Here is a 21,353-nt window from a genome sequence, read left to right as displayed (position 1 = left end):
CATTGTCAGCCGTGTATTACGGCTGTCACCCGTTGTGCATGGTGCGCACACAGTTTCTGTGTGCGCACCATGTATCCGCAGTAATAGTACGGCGGTTTGCGGGAAGCCCTTCCCTGCAGCGCCGTACTATTACGGCGAATGTCGGGAAGGGGTTAATTTGAATTAGTGCTAATAATTAGTTATCAGTGACTTGTATGACACTACAGAGTTCAGGGATGTACATTAGGTGTATTGACCGAATCTGTAGATTTTAATTGGGCTGTTTGACCATCTAATATGAATGGAGTACTTCCAATTTCAATTGCCCAATCTTTTAATATTTGGGGATATAAAACAGTCAGCAGTGTCATCATTGGTTTTCTTCCCCCTTCCTGTTGAGCATAGTCAAGGGTGCATGTGTATGGGGAGATTGGGAAAGATAGAAGTGACCGTTTGGCCAACAATTGTTACAATCTCTACTTAGAAACTGGTAAATCTCTTCCACCATCTAAGAAATCCTATAACTCCTATGTACATTAACCTGCCACTACAGATTTTAATCTCACCAGGGCAAAGTCAGCATGGAGTCTGCATGTTCTCCCCTGGTTTCTGGGTTTTTAGGACAAGCAACTTTCCATAATCAAATAACAGTATTTAGCTTCCTATGATCTGGGCCCTACTTTGTGCATATTCCATGTTAGATTTATATTACACTTCCTGAAAAAGATACACAATTATTAAATGTAAATTGACCCAGCTGAAGAGAAAGCCACGAAAGAGATACGAGCGTGGAAAGGATTGAAAACTCACATGAAAACAAGCACATACATATAGAGATAGTAAACCTTACAGTGAATTACATTTATATTTATTTGAATATACATAAACGTATATATTTTAATTTCAATCTTTATTTTTTCAAATTCCAACATTGACAGGTTAATACCAGCAAATCTTCACAACAGGCAGAGGAACAGGGTTACCAAAATGCAGCATACACTGAGACCCCTGGTGAGGAGACCCCTGGCCTAGAAGAAGAAAGACTACTCTCAGTCAAAGCAGACGGGAAGATAGGGAAGCAGCAAAAACGGATGCCAGCAGTGGCTGTTATTTCACCAGGGAACCAGTGTATGGGAAACTCTCCATGCAGGAATAAAAAGGAATTATCGGGTAAGTCCTATACCATACAGATTCAATTAGGTACTGTTGGACCAATAACATCTGTAATGCTGCACTTACTGTACACTGGAAGAATATTCTCATCTTTTACTACTAATAGGGTACTAGGGACTTTATTCCAAGTATATTTGCCCTATAAATCCCAACCCTTTCATTTTCTGTAGCTGAGCCTTTGAATAGAATGCACTGTACCCACCAGGAGGCGACAGTAACCATGGAACTCCAATCAACCAAAGCGGGGATATCTCAGGCAATGGTGGAAGAAGAGGACAACAGCAGCTTACTGAAGCCCCTATCGGTAGAAAGCAACAATAGCAGACAACAGCTAGGCAATGACCAAGACACTGATACCAACCAAGAGCCAACAGAAAAGCAGGATGGAGCAGGAATGTGGCCTGATCCCCCCTTACCCTCCAGGCTACCCATCGTGGTGGAAGTGAATGAGGAGATGGTAGAACCTGATGGAGAACTAATTCAGCATCCTCCCATGGGCAGTGAGATTATTACTCCTGGCTCACTTATGCAGTTACTAGAAGACTCTATTGAATGTTAACCCTTTTATGCCTTGGTATTATATTTCGACTTCAGTGTTGTGGAAATATTACTGTAATGTGGAACATAACTTATGTTAAAGGGGGTGACGGATATTAAAAAAAAAAAAAAAAACCTTAAAAAAAAATCAGCTTTTTTCTTTCCATTGGTTGTGTCTTTGTATGGTGAGGCATTTTTAGGAGGAGGAATTTGAGTCAGTTTCCTAACCAAAAAACTCTGTGTAAACTTTGCCATCTCAGGACACAATGACTGTTCACAGGCACACTCATTCCTGATAACTGGCCCATGTGAGGTGCCAATGATTAATCTGAAGATTGCATATATATGTGGCACAAAAAAATCATTATTTGTTGGAAGCACCAATCCTGTGTAAACGAGAGGTTGTGTTGCCAACATGACAGAAGTGTATGGAGGGAAGAACAGTCACAATAGCGACTGTTCCACTCCCATGCAGTTTGCATGTAAAGGCTGGTACAAATGCGCACCAATGAACATGTTATACTGTTGATCAGTGCTCGACCTACCTGAGCACAGGCCTATGTAATACAATCCTTTGACTGAAAACACTTAAGAGCCCTGCTGGATCCACTTCTAGCATTAACTCAAGGAACTGCATCAAAACTGCTTATGTGACTTCAGCGGCCTCATAGTTTTTGTCTGTGCAAAAAATATAACATCTACTAATAAATGAATTAGCGTAATATGTTGGAACTAGAGTTATACAGTACTAAATATGAACATTCATTGTAGGTGTTGACCTTTGATCATCTGAAATGTTAAGAGGTATAGCAGAGTTTGTGCCAGGTGAAGACAAAGCAAGAATAACAATGAAAGCTAGTCAGGTTACAATGCAATTACTCAGTTACCTATTTACCTATATTTAGCTCTGCGGGTTACTGCTGTGAATAGGTTGGCACTAGGATGAGAACCTTGTGTATAAGTTCTTGTATACATAATTATGAGAATACCTCTACAGGAGCCAACATGCAGAGTCTGACTACAGTCCATAGTCTAGTACTAGATGGGAGGATCACAGTTACCTGTCTGAAATCTGTTGCGACCTGCAGTTCTGTGTCTGAACTGACAAATCCACAGAACAGGGTAGACAGAGCAATCCATGTAGATTACTTCAGAGATTCTGACCTGAGTGTTTGGCTTCTCAACTTTGAACACATCTAAAAATAATTTTTTACATATGCTAATTTATGTCCAAGACAGTCAATGAAAAAGGCCTTTACGTGGTCCAATAAAAACCTGTATGGGGACAGACTTCTGCATTATTGTCGGCAGCATATCAGCTGTTTATATATGGAGATGTGCAGAGTCCTATGAGAGCCTACTTTTTGCAGGATAAATTGTACTTGTTAATGGTTTCATTTAATATTCCATACGTTATATTGGGAAGCTGGAAACAAAAATCAGAATGGGGTGGAATTGCGCAACTTTCTTACAGGCTTCAGTTTTATGGTGTTCACTGTGCAGCCAAAATTACATGTTGCGATTCACACCTGCGTTCAGGGTCTCCGTTCTATGGTTTCCGTCTTCTGCATGCCAGAAGACGGAAACCATAGACCGGGTCCGGCCGTGAGCGTTTTATGCTCTCCGCCGCTAAGCAGTTTTTTTTAAATCCGGACACAGAGTACTGCATGTCCGACTGTGTCCGGATTATAAAACCCGGTTTCGCAGTGGAGAGCATAAAACGCTCACCGCCGCTCACGGCCGGACAGCTTTCTTACCCATTCAAATGAAAGGATGAGAAAGCCTCCTGCAGGTTTCCGTATCCTGCTCTGTTTTATGCAGGAAACGGAAACCTGAAGTACGGAGTGGCGGCTCAGATGTGAACGAGCCCTTACCTGTATAATGTGGGTTGGTACAATTTTAGCAATTCCAAATTTATGTAATTTTTGTTACATTTTAACATCTTAAAAGTACATCTGGATTTTTTTTTTATTCATACGAATGTGTAATGTTTGATTTTTTGTTCTCTTTTTATTCACATTTTTTACAGGTCTTGAAATGACATAAAATGGTGGTTTGGCTCTTTTGATTTTTATTTTTTTTTTTGAAATTTTGAGTTTTCAGATCCAGGATACCTAAAGTACCGTATTTTTCGGACTATAAGACACATTGGACTATAAGACGCACCCAGGTTTTAGAGGAGAAAAATAGGGAAAAAAAAATTTCAGGCAAAAAATGGTAAAATATTTAATGTATGGGAGTTGTAGTTTTGGAACAGCTGCAAGGCCACATTGACAGGTGACCCTGCAGCTGTACGGGGATGTATAGGGCGTTTTTTTTGTGGGGCCAGGTGTACTTTTTAGTTATACCATTTTGGGAAATGTTTATTGCTTCGATCACCTATTATTTAATTCAGAGGCAAAACAGAGAGGAAAAACCCAATGTTATACTTTTATATGTATTCTAGGGAAAGGAGGTGAACTTTTATTTATTTTATTTTTTATTATATTTTTTTTTAAGTGTTTTGTTTTTTGTTTTTTTTTACTATTTTATTATCCCCCGCCTAGGGGGGTTGAACCTGCAATCATTTGATTGCAAGTCCCATAGACGGCAATACAAGTGTATTGCCGTCTATGGGAGATTCTATACATTACTATTGCGGAGTGTCATAGACCAGCCGCGATAGTAATATATATCTATGACAGGCCTGGGAGCCTTCATTAGGCTCCCAGCTGTCATCGGAACAGGTCGGCTCCTGCAGCCTCGCCGTGCAGGAGCCGGCCTGCATCACTAAAGGTATGGGACCGGTGGGGACCGGCCCCGGGGCTAACTAACTGCCGGGACCTGCGGAGGAGGAGCGGATTTACAGCATGGCCGCGCTACTGCCATCGCTGGTTTTCTTCAGCGGCAGGAGCATGGCAATCTGCAGGCCCCGGCAGCTAAGACAGTCCCCGGCATCTGCTGTAATAGACCGGCAGATGCCGGGGACTGTCTTAGCTGCCGGGGCCTGCAGATTGTCACGCTCCTGCCGCTGCAGAAAACCAGCGGTGGCAGTAGCGCGGCCATGCTGCAAATCCGCTCCTCCCCCCCACATTCGGACTATAAGACGCACCCTCATTTTCCTCCAAAATTTTTTGGGAAAAAAAGTGCGTCTTATAGTCCGAAAAATACGGTATATTTTTTATATCTGATCTAGGGTAAAGGGGTGAATGGAACTTATATTTTTTAACCTATATTTTTACACCCCCTAAGCTGGGATCTTGATCCATTATACAATACACTGTTGTGCAGTGCTAATGCATTCCAATGTATTGTGAAATCCCTATATTTCTCCTACAGGCTGCCTACTGCAGCCTGCAATAGAAGTAATATTGTGGCCAGAAAGCTGTCATGGTAACAGATTGCCACCCCAGGGGGTTGGAGAGCCTCCCCAATATGGTCACATCAAATACGTACACCACAATGGTGCCTCGGTCAAAAAAAAAAGCTCCTGTGCAGACACCATATTTAAAGACCCGACATCCACCATAAGGGTTAAACACCACTTGTACCCAAAATTGCTGCACCTGATATTTTGACACTCCCCTAACCACTTTTCTGAAAGGGACGTGGAGAAGAGCATAGTATGGGCAAACCCACCAGATGATGTACTATCATTTACACAAATCTGAAATCTACATCAGCTATGATTTGGCATAGATATCAGTGCAGGCGCACTGAAATTGTGGCTCATAAAGAGTCTAGCAAGTTTTACTTTGTCAGGTGACACAGAATCCTACTTCTTATGCAGTACTATGTATGACCTTGTCTATGTGTTACCATACAGAAATACACTTACTGCACATATTTCGGACATCTGTTTGACCGTTTTGAGGCTACTGGCACAAATTTAAAAAAAAACAAAAAAAACCCCAAACATTTGTTTTCTAAATGTAGAAGACTTGTTTGCCTGATACACGCTGATACAGGATGGGTGTGGATTTACCTTGGCTCAGCTGGGTCACGCATGTCAAACCTGAACTTCATGAAACAGGAAGCTGCTTTCATGTCATTTATTTTTATGGAATACGTTGGCACAATATGGGAAATCCATGTCCAACTGGATAGTCCAGATCCTGACACAAGTAGAAAAATATTTGCATTGTTTTATAGATAGGCATTTCATTTTGAGTCATTTTATTTAATCATGAGTCAGGCAACAACCTGGTCACACTGTACGTTTTCTAAGGTTGGGCATAAAGACTGTATATGAAAAGTAAGATTTGTTACAGAATTCTGTATTAAAATGGAGTCTGTCAACAGGAAAATCGACATCAAACTAATGGCAGTGCCTTGTAGGGCGGGCGGCTTCTACATTTTCATAAGATGCCGTCCTTATACTGCATTGCAGCTCCATTTTCATGAAAAACAGCATTTTATTCTTATGCAGATTACGTGAAAAGGCGTTTCTTTTGCTGCCTGGGCTTCACTTTTTTGCTCTATACAACTGCAGACAAAGTGCGACAATGTGGAAGATGTCTCTCATGCAATGCAGGTAGGGGCTGGGTGGCAGTCAGGGGCTATTATCTAGAGTAGGAGAAGGAATGCAGACAATTTCTATAAAAATTAGAACGAAAGATTATGAAGATAATCTGTTTTCCCTTAGCCCAAACAGCGGCACAACATGGGGTATTCCTGCCCCTGTGTACTGTTTAGGACAGGTGGAATAAGTTTACTTAACTAACAAAACAACCTCCCCCTCCCCTATATTAGGTCAGAGAGACCTCTCCCCCCCCCCCCCCCTGTGTTAGTCACAAGAATAATTCATCTTCCTTACAGACAGTAAATCTGCATAAAAGGGAGGGAGACTTGTGCCGCTGTTTGGGCTAAGGGAAAACAGATTATCTTCATAATCTTTCGTTCCCCCTATGCCAAACAGCGGCACAACATGGGGATCTAGCAAGAAATTATCCCATTAGGGAGGGTGACTCTGAGAGGCTGTAGCTAAAATGGTATGCCCAAAGGCCACTGCATTGGAGGTGCGCCAGTCAAGCCTATAATGCTTAGCATACGTCAGGTGCGAGCTCCAGGAAGCTGCACTACATATTTGGTCCACCGAGAGGGAATGCTTTTCTGCGCAGGAGGCAGATACTGCCCTGGTAGTGTGGGCCCGCAGACACTCTGGAACGGGAAGGTTTTGGGTTTGTAAAGACCCAATGATGGCCTCCTTTATCCACTTGGACAAGGTAACTTTGGAGGCCTTGCTACCTTTGTGACCAAATACGTTTATGAGTAAATTCTCCGACTTACGAAAGGGGTTTGTCCGCTCCAAATATATACGCAATGCCCTCACCAGGTCCAAACTATGCAACTTCTCCTCCTGTTCTGAGGTAGGGGAAGGAAAAAAGGAGGGTAGGGATATCACCTGGTTGATGTTATCAGGGGTGGGAACCTTGGGTAGGAACCCACGGACAAAGTGCAGTTGAACCCTGTCAGGGAAAAATTGAATATAAGGCTCTGAAGCTGATAGAGCCTGTAACTCCCCAACTCTTTTGGCGGATGTTATAGCCAATAAAAATGTTACCTTAAGTGTGAGGTATCTTAAGTCTACCTCAGACAAGGGTTCGAAGGGTGGTTCACACAGTCCTTGAAGCACCGAAGCTAAGTCCCACTGCGGGACTGGAGGTTGCACTGGAGGGCGGAGCCTAGAGGCCCCTTTCAAAAACTGTTTAACCAGAGGATTTTGAGACAACCGAGTCCCTAAGTGAGCAGACAGTGCCGAGACATGCACCTTTAGGGTGGCCGGAGTTAATCCCTTGTCCAGGCCACCCTGCAGAAACTCCAGGACTGTTTCAACAGCCGAATTGTCGGCCTGACTCTCTGTGCACCATTCCTGATAAATCCGTGCAATTCTCTGGTAGCTGCGGTTAGTAGAGTCTGCTCTTGAACTGGCCAGTGTCCTTAGGACGGCCTGGGATAATCCTCTGTCTGCACAAACGGTGCGGTTAACCTCCAGGCAGTGAGGTTGAACCTGTCCAGGTCCTGGCAGAGCTGACCGTTCAGAGTTACCAGGTTGTGGACTCGTGGAAGCCTCCAGTAGGTCCCTTGACTCATTGACATGAGGTGGGTAAACCATGCCCTTTTTGGCCAGAATGGCATGATCACAATTGCCGATGTCTGGTCCTGCCTGAGCTTCGCCAATACCTTTGGAATCATTGGAATTGGAGGAAAATACCTCTACCTTGGCATTGTATTGGGTGGCCATCAGGTCCACCTCGGGGAGACCCCATTTCCGTGTAAGATGATGAAATATGCCTGGATCCAGCGACCATTCGCCTCTCGTCGCTAGGCCTCTGCTCAGTTGACCGCTAGGACGTTGAGCTGTCCTCTGATGTGCACCGCTGACAATTGGGATATGTTGTCTTCTGCCCAGGTGAAAATGCGGTCTGTCACCTCCATGAGTGAGGGGGATCTGGTTCCCCCTTGTTTGTTGATATAATGAACCGCTGTCAGGTTGTCTGATCTTACTCTCACCGCTGCTCCCTTTAGATAAGGGGAAAAGGCCAGGAGGGCGCGGTATATTGCCATCAGCTCGCGCCAGTTGGAGGAACGGGTCTTCTCCAGTTGGCTCCAGGTACCTTGGGCTAGGGTCTCCCCCAGATGCGCTCCCCAGCCCGAGAGGGAGGCATCTGTGGTCAACAGGGTCCAGGATGTCTGGGCCGTGGACCTCCCGTCTTTGAGCTGGGACCACCATTTTAGTGATCGACGGGCCCTGATGGTTAACTGGATAGGCTTCTGCAGTCCTCTGGGACTGTGGTTCCATTCTCTCAGGATCTCGGCTTGAAGAGGGCGCATATACCATAACGCCCAGGGAACTGCCTCGATAGTCGCAAACATTAGCCCCAGGACCTTCATTGCTGTCCTTATCGTAACCTTCCGGGTGCGGGAAAGGTGTAGTACCGCTTGACCAATCTTCTCCTTGCGCGGAGAGGGCAGGGAGATCATCATACTGAGAGAATCCAGATTGAAACCCAGGAATTGCACCCGGGTGGAAGGAACCAATACTGACTCCTGCCAGTTCACCAGCCAGCCCAGCTCGGTTAGGAAAGCCACGGTGATACTCAACTGTGTGGCGAGAGTCTTTGACTGGGCTTTCAGGAGCCAGTCGTCCAGATAAGGGACAATGAATATCCCCTGGAGACGCAGGGCGGCTACGACCGGGGCCACCACCTTGGTGAAGGTGTGGGGGGCCGATGATATACCGAATGGGAGAGCTTTGAACTGGAAATGACAAAGTTTCCCGCCTAGGCGGACGGCAATCCTTAGGTACCTTCTGTGTGGGGAAAATATAGGTACATGGAGATAAGCGTCCCTTAGATCTAGGGTGACGAAAAAATCTCCTGGCTGCAGAAAGGGAAGGACCGACTTGATGGTCTCCATACGGAACCGGACTCTGCAAATATACTGATTTAGGTATCTGAGATCTATGATCATGCGCCAACCTCCGGACGCTTTTGGGACTAGGAACACTGGGGAGTAGACTCCTAGACCCCGTTCCTCCATAGGTACCAGTTCCAATGCAGCCTTGTCCACATACTCTTGTATGGACTCCTCCAGATGAAGTTGTTCGGTGCCCTGAAGAGGGCGGGTCCTGACGTACTTGTCTGGAGGTGGAGAAGCAAAGCTGATCTTGTAGCCGCTGCATATAATGTCGAGGACCCATGGGTTCCTGATATGTCGGGACCACTCTGAGGCGAAAGCGGAAAGGCGACCCCCTACTGTCGCGGGAGCGCGGTGGGGAGGGCCGAGATAGTCATATGCCTCTCTTTGCCTCCTGGGAGGCGCCCCGACCGCCTCCTCTGGATTGACCTCCTGAGCGCCTTTGGAAGCGCCCTCTTGATGTTCCTCTTGAAAGGCGGTAGGTCCAAAAGGAGCGCTGGCCTCTTCCGCAAGACTGTGGGAGGCACTTGCCCTTGGAGTCCGCCAACCCTTCCATTATTCTGTCCAGCTCCCTTCCAATCTTCCGGCCTCAAAGGGGAGACTGCAGAGGGTAAACTTAGAGTCGTTGTCCGCCCGCCATGGTTTAAGCCATAGAGGCCGTCTCGCAGCCGTAGATAATGCCATGGCTCTAGAGGCCAATTTAGACTGATAGAAGACGGCCTCGGCAAGATAATCCACCATAAGATTAATGTCCGCTATGGACTCCAGCAGCTCGTCCCTGTGGGTTCCTGCATCTGTATCCCTTTGCAGGTTAGCCAAATCGGACTGAAGCTTGGTCACCACCTCTCCTGCCGCGATTCTCACGGAGGCCTGAGCCAAAGAGGCGGCATAAATTCTCCCACTCCTCTAAACCTAATAGAGCCGGAAATGCCGGCCCTCCCTAAGCCAAAGGCTGGGCCGCGGCGCGAGGACCTCTGCGCATGCGCGGCGGCCCAGCCAAGTGCGCCGCTTATTCCGTCCGCCGGGAACTCCACGCCGACAGGAAGTTCCCCCAGCCGGAAGGTCCTAGGCGCCGAGAGGCTGCAGCGCTGCCGCAGCCGGCACCAGAGACGGACCCCCGCGGCCTCAGAAGGAGGATGGGAGGAACGGAGGTCCCCCACCTGAAAGAACAAAAAGAAAACCAGAAAAAAAAGGTAGTTACCCAGGGGAGGGAAAGAGGCTCTCTCCCCCCCCCCCCCCTCTCTCTGACCTAATATAGGGGAGGGGGAGGTTGTTTTGTTAGTTAAGTAAACTTATTCCACCTGTCCTAAACAGTACACAGGGGCAGGAATACCCCATGTGCCGCTGTTTGGCGTAGGGGGAACACTTATTTTCATGAAAATGGAGCTGCAATACAGAATAAGAAAGGCCTCTGTACTAATATTAGTTTGATACTGATTTTCCCTTTAAGAAACTTATTGCAGTTGCTCTATTGCTCCTATTGTTTACAATACGATTAACTTCCTTTGTCAGAACTGCAAGATGACTGACAGCGCCGCTTTACACAGGGATCTCTTATGGGTCATTCACACTACCGCTGGTGACCATCAGTAGTGACTGTTGCTATAGACTTTAGCAACAGACACTAGCAGAACCGTCACAAATCAGTTAAAAATTCCATTGATTTCAATGGGATTTTAACTAGTGTCCATTTACAACAAATCTGTCACGTCTGTCATTTTTCGCGGACAATAAATACTGCATGAAGGACTTTTGTGTCCGTAAAAAATAACCGACACGCGACGGAAATGATTTTTCTATGGATAACAGAGAGTAATGGACAGGTGTCCATTACACTGTCCGTTATTACTGTCTGTTTTTTTTTCTGCACATGCTCAAAGCAGAAAGAAAAAAAAAAGCAAACAAATGGATGGTATAAAAATGGGCACTAACATACTAATTTATTCGGGTTTTTCTAAAAAAAAAAAAAAAAAAAAAAAAAAAAAGTGAAAAAAGCGAACACATTAACATCAGTTAGCGTCCATTTATGTCTATTATTTTTTTTTTATTTTTTTTTAACGGACACTATCAGAATAGACATCCAGTGTTAATGTGACCCCATCTTTACCATAGCACCATAATATATAAACACAGCAGCACCAGCGGTAGTATGGCAAAGGGACCTGGGAGGTGAAGCCCATTGCCATAAATGGTTCTGATCAGGAGCGCAAAACATAAAATAATGATTTGTAACAATAGAAATTTTTTTGGTTATTGCAAATATTGCTTACATACTTGAGCCCGGGGCCCCACATTTTGGAAAAAGTCCTTGGTAAATACTTTCATATTTATATATCACATTCACATGTTCAGCATAAACGGATAAAGGGTCCTAAAATTATCTCCTCTGGTGGGCTCAGGGAACCCCAGTTCACTCCAGCAGTGCTACTGCAGCTATGCTCCCATTCAAGCAAATGAAAGTTGGGCTGCAATAGAGCAGCTGACAAGTGGGGGTGCTGGGTGTCAAGTGTGAAAAGCAAATGGACAGCACCAGCCAAAGTTAGTTTACCAAGTCACCAATGTATGCCACTTACAGAACATCATGAAAAAGGATTCACCAGCTTCTTCTTTCATATTAGTAGCTTTATTGGAGTGTCCACATAGTACACCACATATCAACCCTTACATATCAACTCCACAAAAGAGCAGTACATGGTGTACTATATGGAGTCTCCAATACAAATATTACATTTTAAGGAAGATGTTGGTGAATCATTTTCCATATAGATTAGATACAAAGCTGGCTATAAACTTCCAATAGATGTTAGCCTACAGCTATTCCTTCTGCCATCTCCATACACATGCATGCTTAACGTCAAACAGGAACGAACGTGTTCTCACTGGGGAGGATGAACTAAGCCACTGTATCAACCTCCTGCTGCATCTTATTCCCCTAAGCAAAAAAAAAAAAAAAAAGATTGAGCATGTTAAAATTCATCATGTCTGATCCTTCTTTCCTCAAACATCAGGTGTTGGGAGAGAGTAAGCACATCGCGATACACACAAGGATAGCCAACAGGTCTGGAGACTTTTCTCTTATATGTATGGGGAGCTTTAGGGCCTGTTTGCATGACAGAAAGTGAAGAAGTAGGGGCCACACGGTGGCTCAGTGGTTAGCACTGCAGCCTTGCAGCGCTGGAGTCCTGGTGTTCAAATCCCGCCAAGGGCATAAAACCATCTGCAAGGAGTTTGTATGTTCTCCCCGTGTTTGCATGGATTTCCATCCCATATTCCAAAAAAAGACATACTGATAGGGAAAAATGTACATTGTGAGCCCTATGTGGGGTTCACAATCTACATTAAAAAAAAAAAAAAAAAAAAAAGAAAGTGAAGAAGTATTTCGGGCAACACGGTGGCTCAGTGTTTAGCACTGCAGCCTTGGAGTCCTGGGTTTGAATCCTGCCAAGGACAAAAAAAACATCTGCAAGGCGTTTGTATGTTCTCCTCATGTTTGCGTGGATTTCCTCCCATATTCCAAAGACGTACTGGTAGGTAAAAATGTACATTGTGAGCCCTATATGAGGCTTACAATCTACATTTAAAAAAATGTAAAAAAAAAAGTGGTCGTATTTGAAGCAGACTTGTACCTCCAATTCCTCTCGACTTTCCACAATGACTTTTAGTTAATGATTACCCTCAGATGAATGGAGATTATCAGCAATGTGTCTCACACCATGTTCTCTGCAGCTGAATTAAAGCCACAAAATCCACGGCAAGATCTGCAGGATATTTAGGACAGCCTCCCACTGCAATCAAGGAACTGCCTTAACATTAACTATAAATTCCACATTGTGAACTTACGCTTACAGGTGAAGAATTCAGATGAACCAGCAAATCCTGACTTGAGTATCACTAAAGGGATTTAGAACACTAAACCACCCACAAATCCTTATAGACTTGGGGTTTAGTGTCCCAAATCGCACTGGTTTAAATCCCTCTGTGCCCGCATTTAAAATAAATAACTCTTTATACTTACCTATAGATGAGTCCGAAAAGTCTTATCAAACTCATCTCTGAATCTCGCAGCGACTGCACAGTTTATCAGAGAAGTTAAGGATGCACCCTCCAGCTTCACTGCGCAAGTGCCAGAGGTAAGGGGCACGCGCAGTTCAGCCAAGGCGCACTCTTCTGGCTTCAGTGAAGAATTTTGTCATTGCAGGCAAAGTTGGCTTTACGACAGGGTGATTTGGGATATTAAACTCACAGTCCATAAAGGGTTTGATCTATTAGGGAATAGAGTCCCTTTAACCTCAGCACTATATATTTTTAAGTGCACACAAATTTGTGAAATGAAAAGTAGATACAGAATAGCATATAACATAATAATACATTTTATTTACATAGAGTCATCATTAGAGATGAGCGAACAGTGTTCTATCGAACTCATGTTCGATCGGATATTAGGCTGTTCGGCATGTTCGAATCGAATCGAACACCGCGTGGTAAAGTGCGCCATTACTCGATTCCCCTCCCACCTTCCCTGGCGCCTTTTTTGCTCCAATAACAGCGCTGGGTAGGTGGGACAGGAACTACGACACCGGTGACGTTGAAAAAAGTAGGCAAAACCCATTGGCTGCCGAAAACATGTGACCTCTAATTTAAAAGAACAGCGACGCCCAGCTTCGCGTCATTCTGAGCTTGCAATTCACCGAGGACGGAGGTTTCCGTCCAGCTAGCTAGGGCTTAGATTCTGGGTAGGCAGGGACAGGCTAGGATAGGAAGGAGAAGACAACCAACAGCTCTTATAAGAGCTAAATTCCAGGGAGAAGCTTGTCAGTGTAACGTGGCACTAACGGGCTCAATCGCCGCAACCCAGCTTTCCCAGGATCCTGAATGGAATACACTGTCAGTGTATTCCCGTATACCCGATATATACCCCGATACCCGTTCCAACGGTGTGCCCCCCCACCTTCACCCCAGAAATACCCTGCAAGTCCCCTAGCAATAGAATTGGGGCTATATACACCCACAATTTTTACTACTGGTATACAGTGCCATTGTCTGACTGGGAATTCAAAGAATATATTGGGAATACAAATACCCTCATTTCTTGCTACTGCCATATAGTGCCAGTTTCTGACTGGTAATTCAAAGAATATATTGGGGTTACGTGCACCCACAATTTTTACTACTGGTATACAGTGCCATTGTCTGACTGGGAATTCAAAGAATATATTGGGAATACAAATACCCTCATTTCTTGCTACTGCCATATAGTGCCAGTGTCTGACTGGGAATTCAAAGAATATATTGGGGTTACGTGCACCCACAATTTTTACTACTGGTATACAGTGCCATTGTCTGACTGGGAATTCAAAGAGTATATTGGGAATACAAATACCCTCATTTCTTGCTACTGCCATATAGTGCCAGTTTCTGACTGGGAATTCAAAGAATATATTGGGGTTACGTGCACCCACAATTTTTACTACTGGTATACAGTGCCATTGTCTGACTGGGAATTCAAAGAATATATTGGGGTTATAAATACCCTCATTTCTTGCTACTGCCATATAGTGCCAGTTTCTGACTGGTAATTCAAAGAATATATTGGGGTTACGTGCACCCACAATTTTTACTACTGGTATACAGTGCCATTGTCTGACTGGGAATTCAAAGAGTATATTGGGAATACAAATACCCTCATTTCTTGCTACTGCCATATAGTGCCAGTGTCTGACTGGGAATTCAAAGAATATATTGGGGTTACGTGCACCCACAATTTTTACTACTGGTATACAGTGCCATTGTCTGACTGGGAATTCAAAGAGTATATTGGGAATACAAATACCCTCATTTCTTGCTACTGCCATATAGTGCCAGTTTCTGACTGGGAATTCAAAGAATATATTGGGGTTACGTGCACCCACAATTTTTACTACTGGTATACAGTGCCATTGTCTGACTGGGAATTCAAAGAGTATATTGGGAATACAAATACCCTCATTTCTTGCTACTGCCATATAGTGCCAGTTTCTGACTGGGAATTCAAAGAATATATTGGGGTTACGTGCACCCACAATTTTTACTACTGGTATACAGTGCCATTGTCTGACTGGGAATTCAAAGAATATATTGGGGTTATAAATACCCTCATTTCTTGCTACTGCCATATAGTGCCAGTTTCTGACTGGGAATTCAAAGAATATATTGGGGTTACGTGCACCCACAATTTTTACTACTGGTATACAGTGCCATTGTCTGACTGGGAATTCAAAGAATATATTGGGGTTATAAATACCCTCATTTCTTGCTACTGCCATATAGTGCCAGTTTCTGACTGGTAATTCAAAGAATATATTGGGGTTACGTGCACCCACAATTTTTACTACTGGTATACAGTGCCATTGTCTGACTGGGAATTCAAAGAGTATATTGGGAATACAAATACCCTCATTTCTTGCTACTGCCATATAGTGCCAGTGTCTGACTGGGAATTCAAAGAATATATTGGGGTTACGTGCACCCACAATTTTTACTACTGGTATACAGTGCCATTGTCTGACTGGGAATTCAAAGAGTATATTGGGAATACAAATACCCTCATTTCTTGCTACTGCCATATAGTGCCAGTTTCTGACTGGGAATTCAAAGAATATATTGGGGTTACGTGCACCCACAATTTTTACTACTGGTATACAGTGCCATTGTCTGACTGGGAATTCAAAGAGTATATTGGGAATACAAATACCCTCATTTCTTGCTACTGCCATATAGTGCCAGTTTCTGACTGGGAATTCAAAGAATATATTGGGGTTACGTGCACCCACAATTTTTACTACTGGTATACAGTGCCATTGTCTGACTGGGAATTCAAAGAATATATTGGGGTTATAAATACCCTCATTTCTTGCTACTGCCATATAGTGCCAGTTTCTGACTGGGAATTCAAAGAATATATTGGGGTTACGTGCACCCACAATTTTTACTACTGGTATACAGTGCCATTGTCTGACTGGGAATTCAAAGAATATATTGGGGTTATAAATACCCTCATTTCTTGCTACTGCCATATAGTGCCAGTTTCTGACTGGTAATTCAAAGAATATATTGGGGTTACGTGCACCCACAATTTTTACTACTGGTATACAGTGCCATTGTCTGACTGGGAATTCAAAGAATATATTGGGAATACAAATACCCTCATTTCTTGCTACTGCCATATAGTGCCAGTGTCTGACTGGGAATTCAAAGAATATATTGGGGTTACGTGCACCCACAATTTTTACTACTGGTATACAGTGCCATTGTCTGACTGGGAATTCAAAGAGTATATTGGGAATACAAATACCCTCATTTCTTGCTACTGCCATATAGTGCCAGTTTCTGACTGGGAATTCAAAGAATATATTGGGGTTACGTGCACCCACAATTTTTACTACTGGTATACAGTGCCATTGTCTGACTGGGAATTCAAAGAATATATTGGGGTTATAAATACCCTCATTTCTTGCTACTGCCATATAGTGCCAGTTTCTGACTGGTAATTCAAAGAATATATTGGGGTTACGTGCACCCACAATTTTTACTACTGGTATACAGTGCCAATTTCTAACTAGGAATTCAAAATGCGCAAGGCTCCCGGAAAGGGACGTGGACGAGGCCGTGGGCGAGGTCGGGGGAATGGTTCTGGGGAGCAAGGTAGCAGTGAAGCCACAGGGCGTCCCGTGCCTACTCCTGTGGGGCAGCAAGCATTGCGCCACTCCACAGTGCCAGGGTTGCTTGCCACATTAACTAAACTGCAGGGTACAAACCTTAGTAGGCCCGAGAACCAGGAACAGGTCTTGCAATGGCTGTCAGAGAACGCTTACAGCACATTGTCCAGCAGCCAGTCAGACTCTGCCTCCTCTCCTCCTATTACCCAACAGTCTTGTCTTCCTTCCTCCCAAAATTCCGAAGCTTTACAGAACAATAACCCAAACTGTCCCTGCTCCCCAGAGCTGTTCTCCGCTCCTTTCATTGTCCCTCAACCTGCCTCTCCACGTCACGATTCCACGAACCTAACAGAGGAGCATCTGTATCCAGATGCTCAAACACTAGAGTCTCCTCCATCTCCGTTCGATTTGGTGGTGGATGACCAGCAACCCACCCTCATCGACGATGATGTGACGCAGTTGCCGTCAGGGCATCCAGTTGACCGGCGCATTGTGCGGGAGGAGGAGATGAGACAGGAGTTGGAAGAGGAAGTGGTGGATGATGAGGACACTGACCCGACCTGGACAGGGGGGATGTCAAGCGGGGAAAGTAGTGTGGATGTTGAGGCAGGTGCAGCACCAAAAAGGGTAGCTAGAGGCAGAGGCAGAGGTCAGCAGCTTAGGCGAAGCCAGGCCACACCCGGAATCTCCCAAGATGTTCCAGTTCGTACCCAGCCCCGAAAAACTCCCACCTCGAGGGCACGTTTCTCGAAGGTGTGGAGTTTTTTCAAGGAATGCGCCGAGGACAGATATAGTGTTGTCTGCACAATTTGCCTCTCGAAATTGATTAGGGGCTCTGAGAAGAGCAACCTGTCCACCACTTCAATGCGCCGTCATTTGGAATCCAAGCACTGGAATCAGTGGCAGGCAGCAACGGCAGGACAAAGGCCGACTGCCGTTCACGCCACTGCCACTGCCTCTGCCTCTGCCACTGCCACTGCTGACTGTGCTGGCGATGCACTCCAGAGGACGAGCCAGGACACCACTTCATCTGCCTCCGCCACTTTGTTGACTTCTACCTCATCCTCCCCTGGTCCTGTCTTATCTCCTTCTCCTGCACCATCAAAGGCACCATCAGGCGTTTCTTTACAACAACCCACCATCTCTCAGACATTGGAGCGGCGGCAGAAATACACTGCTAACCACCCACACGCGCAAGCCTTGAACGCCAACATCGCTAAACTGCTGGCCCAGGAGATGTTGGCGTTCCGGCTTGTTGAAACTCCCGCCTTCCTGGACCTGATGGCAACTGCGGCACCTCGCTATGCCGTCCCTAGCCGTCACTACTTCTCCCGGTGTGCCGTCCCCGCCTTGCACCAGCACGTGTCACTCAACATCAGGCGGGCCCTTAGTTCCGCGCTTTGCACAAAGGTCCACTTGACCACCGACGCGTGGACAAGTGCATGCGGACAGGGACGCTACATTTCACTGACGGCACACTGGGTGAATGTAGTTGAGGCTGGGACTGCTTCCCAAACTGGCCCGGTGTACCTCGTCTCCCCGCCTAACATTCCTGGCAGGGACACGAGAAGAACACCCCCCTCCTCCTCCTCTTCTACCGCCTCCTCCTCCGCCACCGCCTCCTCCTCCGCCACCGCCTCCTCCTCCGCTGTTAGATTGACCCCAGCTACGAGTTGGAAACGTTGCAGCACTGGCGTTGGTAGACGTCAGCAGGCTGTGCTGAAGCTGATCAGCTTGGGGGACAGACAGCACACTGCCTCCGAGGTGAGGGATGCCCTCCTCGATGAGACGGCAATATGGTTTGAGCCGCTGCACCTGGGCCCAGGCATGGTCGTTTGTGATAACGGCCGGAACCTGGTAGCAGCTCTGGAGCTTGCCGGACTCCAACATGTTCCATGCCTGGCCCACGTCTTCAACCTAGTGGTGCAACGTTTCCTAAAGAGCTACCCCAATGTTCCAGAGCTACTGGTGAAAGTGCGGCGCATGTGCGCCCACTTTCGCAAGTCGACAGTAGCCGCTGCTAGCTTAAAATCTCTCCAGCAACGCCTGCATGTGCCACAACACCGGCTTTTGTGCGACGTCCCCACACGCTGGAACTCAACGTTTCAGATGTTGAATAGAGTGGTTGAGCAGCAGAGACCTTTGATGGAATACCAGCTACAAAACCCTAGGGTGCCACAAAGTCAGCTGCCTCAGTTTCACATCCATGAGTGGCCATGGATGAGAGACCTTTGTGACATCCTACGGGTCTTTGAGGAGTCCACAAGGAGGGTGAGCTCTGAGGATGCGATGGTGAGCCTTACAATCCCGCTCTTGTGTGTTCTGAGAGAATCCCTGATTGACATCAGGGATAACTCAGATCACACAGAGGAGTTAGGGATAGCATCCGATCCGTCACAGCTGGAGAGTAGGTCCACACATCTGTCCGCTTCACTGCGTTTAATGGAGGAGGAGGAGGAGGAGGAGGAGGAGGAAGAAGAGTTGTCCGATGATGTGATGGTGATACAGGAGGCTTCCGGGCAACTTCGAATCGTCCCATTGTTGCAGCGCGGATGGGTAGACATGGAGGATGAGGAGGAAATGGAGATTGAACTTTCCGGTGGGGCCAGAGGAGTCATGCCAACTAACACTGTGGCAGACATGGCTGAGTTCATGTTGGGGTGCTTTACAACCGACAAGCGTATTGTCAAAATCATGGAGGACAACCAGTACTGGATCTTTGCTATCCTTGACCCCCGGTATAAAAACAACATCTCGTCTTTTATTCCGGTAGAGGGGAGGGCCAATCGCATCAATGCTTGCCACAGGCAATTGGTGCAGAATATGATGGAGATGTTTCCAGCATGTGACGTTGGCGGCAGGGAGGGCAGTTCCTCCAGTAGGCAACCAAGTTCTCACCGGTCCACACAAACGAGGGGCACACTGTCTAAGGTCTGGGACACCTTGATGGCACCCCCTCGCCAAAGTGCCGCCACGGAGGGTCCTAGTGTCACCAGGCGTGAGAAGTATAGGCGCATGTTGCGGGAATACCTTTCCGACCACAGCCCTGTCCTCTCCGACCCCTCTGCGCCCTACACGTATTGGGTGTCGAAGTTGGACCTGTGGCTTGAACTTGCCCTATATGCCTTGGAGGTGCTGTCCTGTCCTGCCGCCAGCGTCCTATCTGAGAGGGTGTTCAGTGCAGCCGGTGGCATCATCACTGACAAGCGCACCCGTCTGTCAGCTGAGAGTGCCGACCGGCTCACTTTGATAAAAATGAACCACCACTGGGTAGAGCCGTCATTTTTGTGCCCACCTGTGTAAAGCACCCCAACATGAAACTCCATGTCTGTACTCAACCTCTCCAATTCCTCCGCATCCTCATACTCATCCACCATAAGCGTTGCACAATTCTGCTAATACTAGGCTCCCTCCACCCTGATTTCCCCCAACTCTGCTGGTTAGAGGCTCCCTCCACCATGAATTTGCCCAAACTGGGCTGTTTAGAGGCTCCCTCCACCATGAATTGGTCCAAACTGGGGTGGTTAGAGGCTCCCTCCACCATGAATTGGTCCAAACTGGGGTGGTTAGAGGCTCCCTCCACCATTAATTGGTCCAAACTGGGCTGGTTAGAGGCTCCCTCCACAATTAATTGGTCCAAACTGGGCTAATTAGAGGCTCCCTCCACCATGAATTGGTCCAAACTGGGTTTTTTAGAGGCTCCCTCCACCATTAATTGGTCCAAACTGGGCTGGTTAGAGGCTCCCTCCACAATTAATTGGTCCAAACTGGGCTAATTAGAGGCTCCCTCCACCATGAATTGGTCCAAACTGGGTTTTTTAGAGGCTCCCTCCACCATTAATTGGTCCAAACTGGGCTGGTTAGAGGCTCCCTCCACAATTAATTGGTCCAAACTGGGCTAATTAGAGGCTCCCTCCACCATGAATTGGTCCAAACTGGGTTTTTTAGAGGCTCCCTCCACCATGAATTTGCCCAAACTGGGCTGTTTAGAGGCTCCCTCCACCATGAATTGGTCCAAACTGGGTTTTTTAGAGGCTCCCTCCACCATGAATTTGCCCAAACTGGGCTGTTTAGAGGCTCCCTCCACCATGAATTGGTCCAAACTGGGCTGGTTAGAGGCTCCCTCCACCATGAATTTCCCAAAACTTGGCTGTTTAGAGGCTCCCTCCACCATGAATTTGCCCAAACTGGGCTGTTTAGAGGCTCCCTCCACCATTAATTGGTCCAAACTGGGCTGGTTAGAGGCTCCCTCCACCATGAATTTGCCCAAACTGGGGTGGTTAGAGGCTCCCTCCACCATTAATTGGTCCAAACTGGGCTGGTTAGAGGCTCCCTCCACCATGAATTTCCCAAAACTTGGCTGTTTAGAGGCTCCCTCCACCATTAATTGGTCCAAACTGGGCTGGTTAGAGGCTCCCTCCACCATGAATTTGCCCAAACTGGGCTGTTTAGAGGCTCCCTCCACCATTAATTGGTCCAAACTGGGCTGGTTAGAGGCTCCCTCCACCATGAATTTGCCCAAACTGGGCTGTTTAGAGGCTCCCTCCACCATGAATTGGTCCAAACTGGGGT

At 46.3% G+C, this 21,353-nt stretch overlaps 1 protein-coding gene across 1 annotated transcript in view; it reads left to right on the top strand.

Moving 5' to 3' along the window:
- Positions 1–1,824, top strand: part of LOC142203297 (cadherin-related family member 5-like) — a 42,113-nt gene extending 40,289 nt beyond the window's left edge. The window contains exons 16-17 of the mRNA XM_075273881.1: positions 918–1,149; positions 1,323–1,824. Coding sequence (XP_075129982.1) covers positions 918–1,149; positions 1,323–1,711 — 621 coding nt within the window. The 3' untranslated portion in view covers positions 1,712–1,824. The remainder of the gene's footprint in view (positions 1–917; positions 1,150–1,322) is intronic.
- Positions 1,825–21,353: the final 19,529 nt, after the last annotated feature.

This window comes from Leptodactylus fuscus, chromosome 5 (assembly GCF_031893055.1).
Source record: "Leptodactylus fuscus isolate aLepFus1 chromosome 5, aLepFus1.hap2, whole genome shotgun sequence".
In the NCBI taxonomy this organism is placed as follows: domain Eukaryota; kingdom Metazoa; phylum Chordata; class Amphibia; order Anura; family Leptodactylidae; genus Leptodactylus; species Leptodactylus fuscus.
The sequence above is the reverse complement of the archived record's forward strand: the minus strand, read 5'-3'. Positions and strand labels throughout refer to the sequence as shown.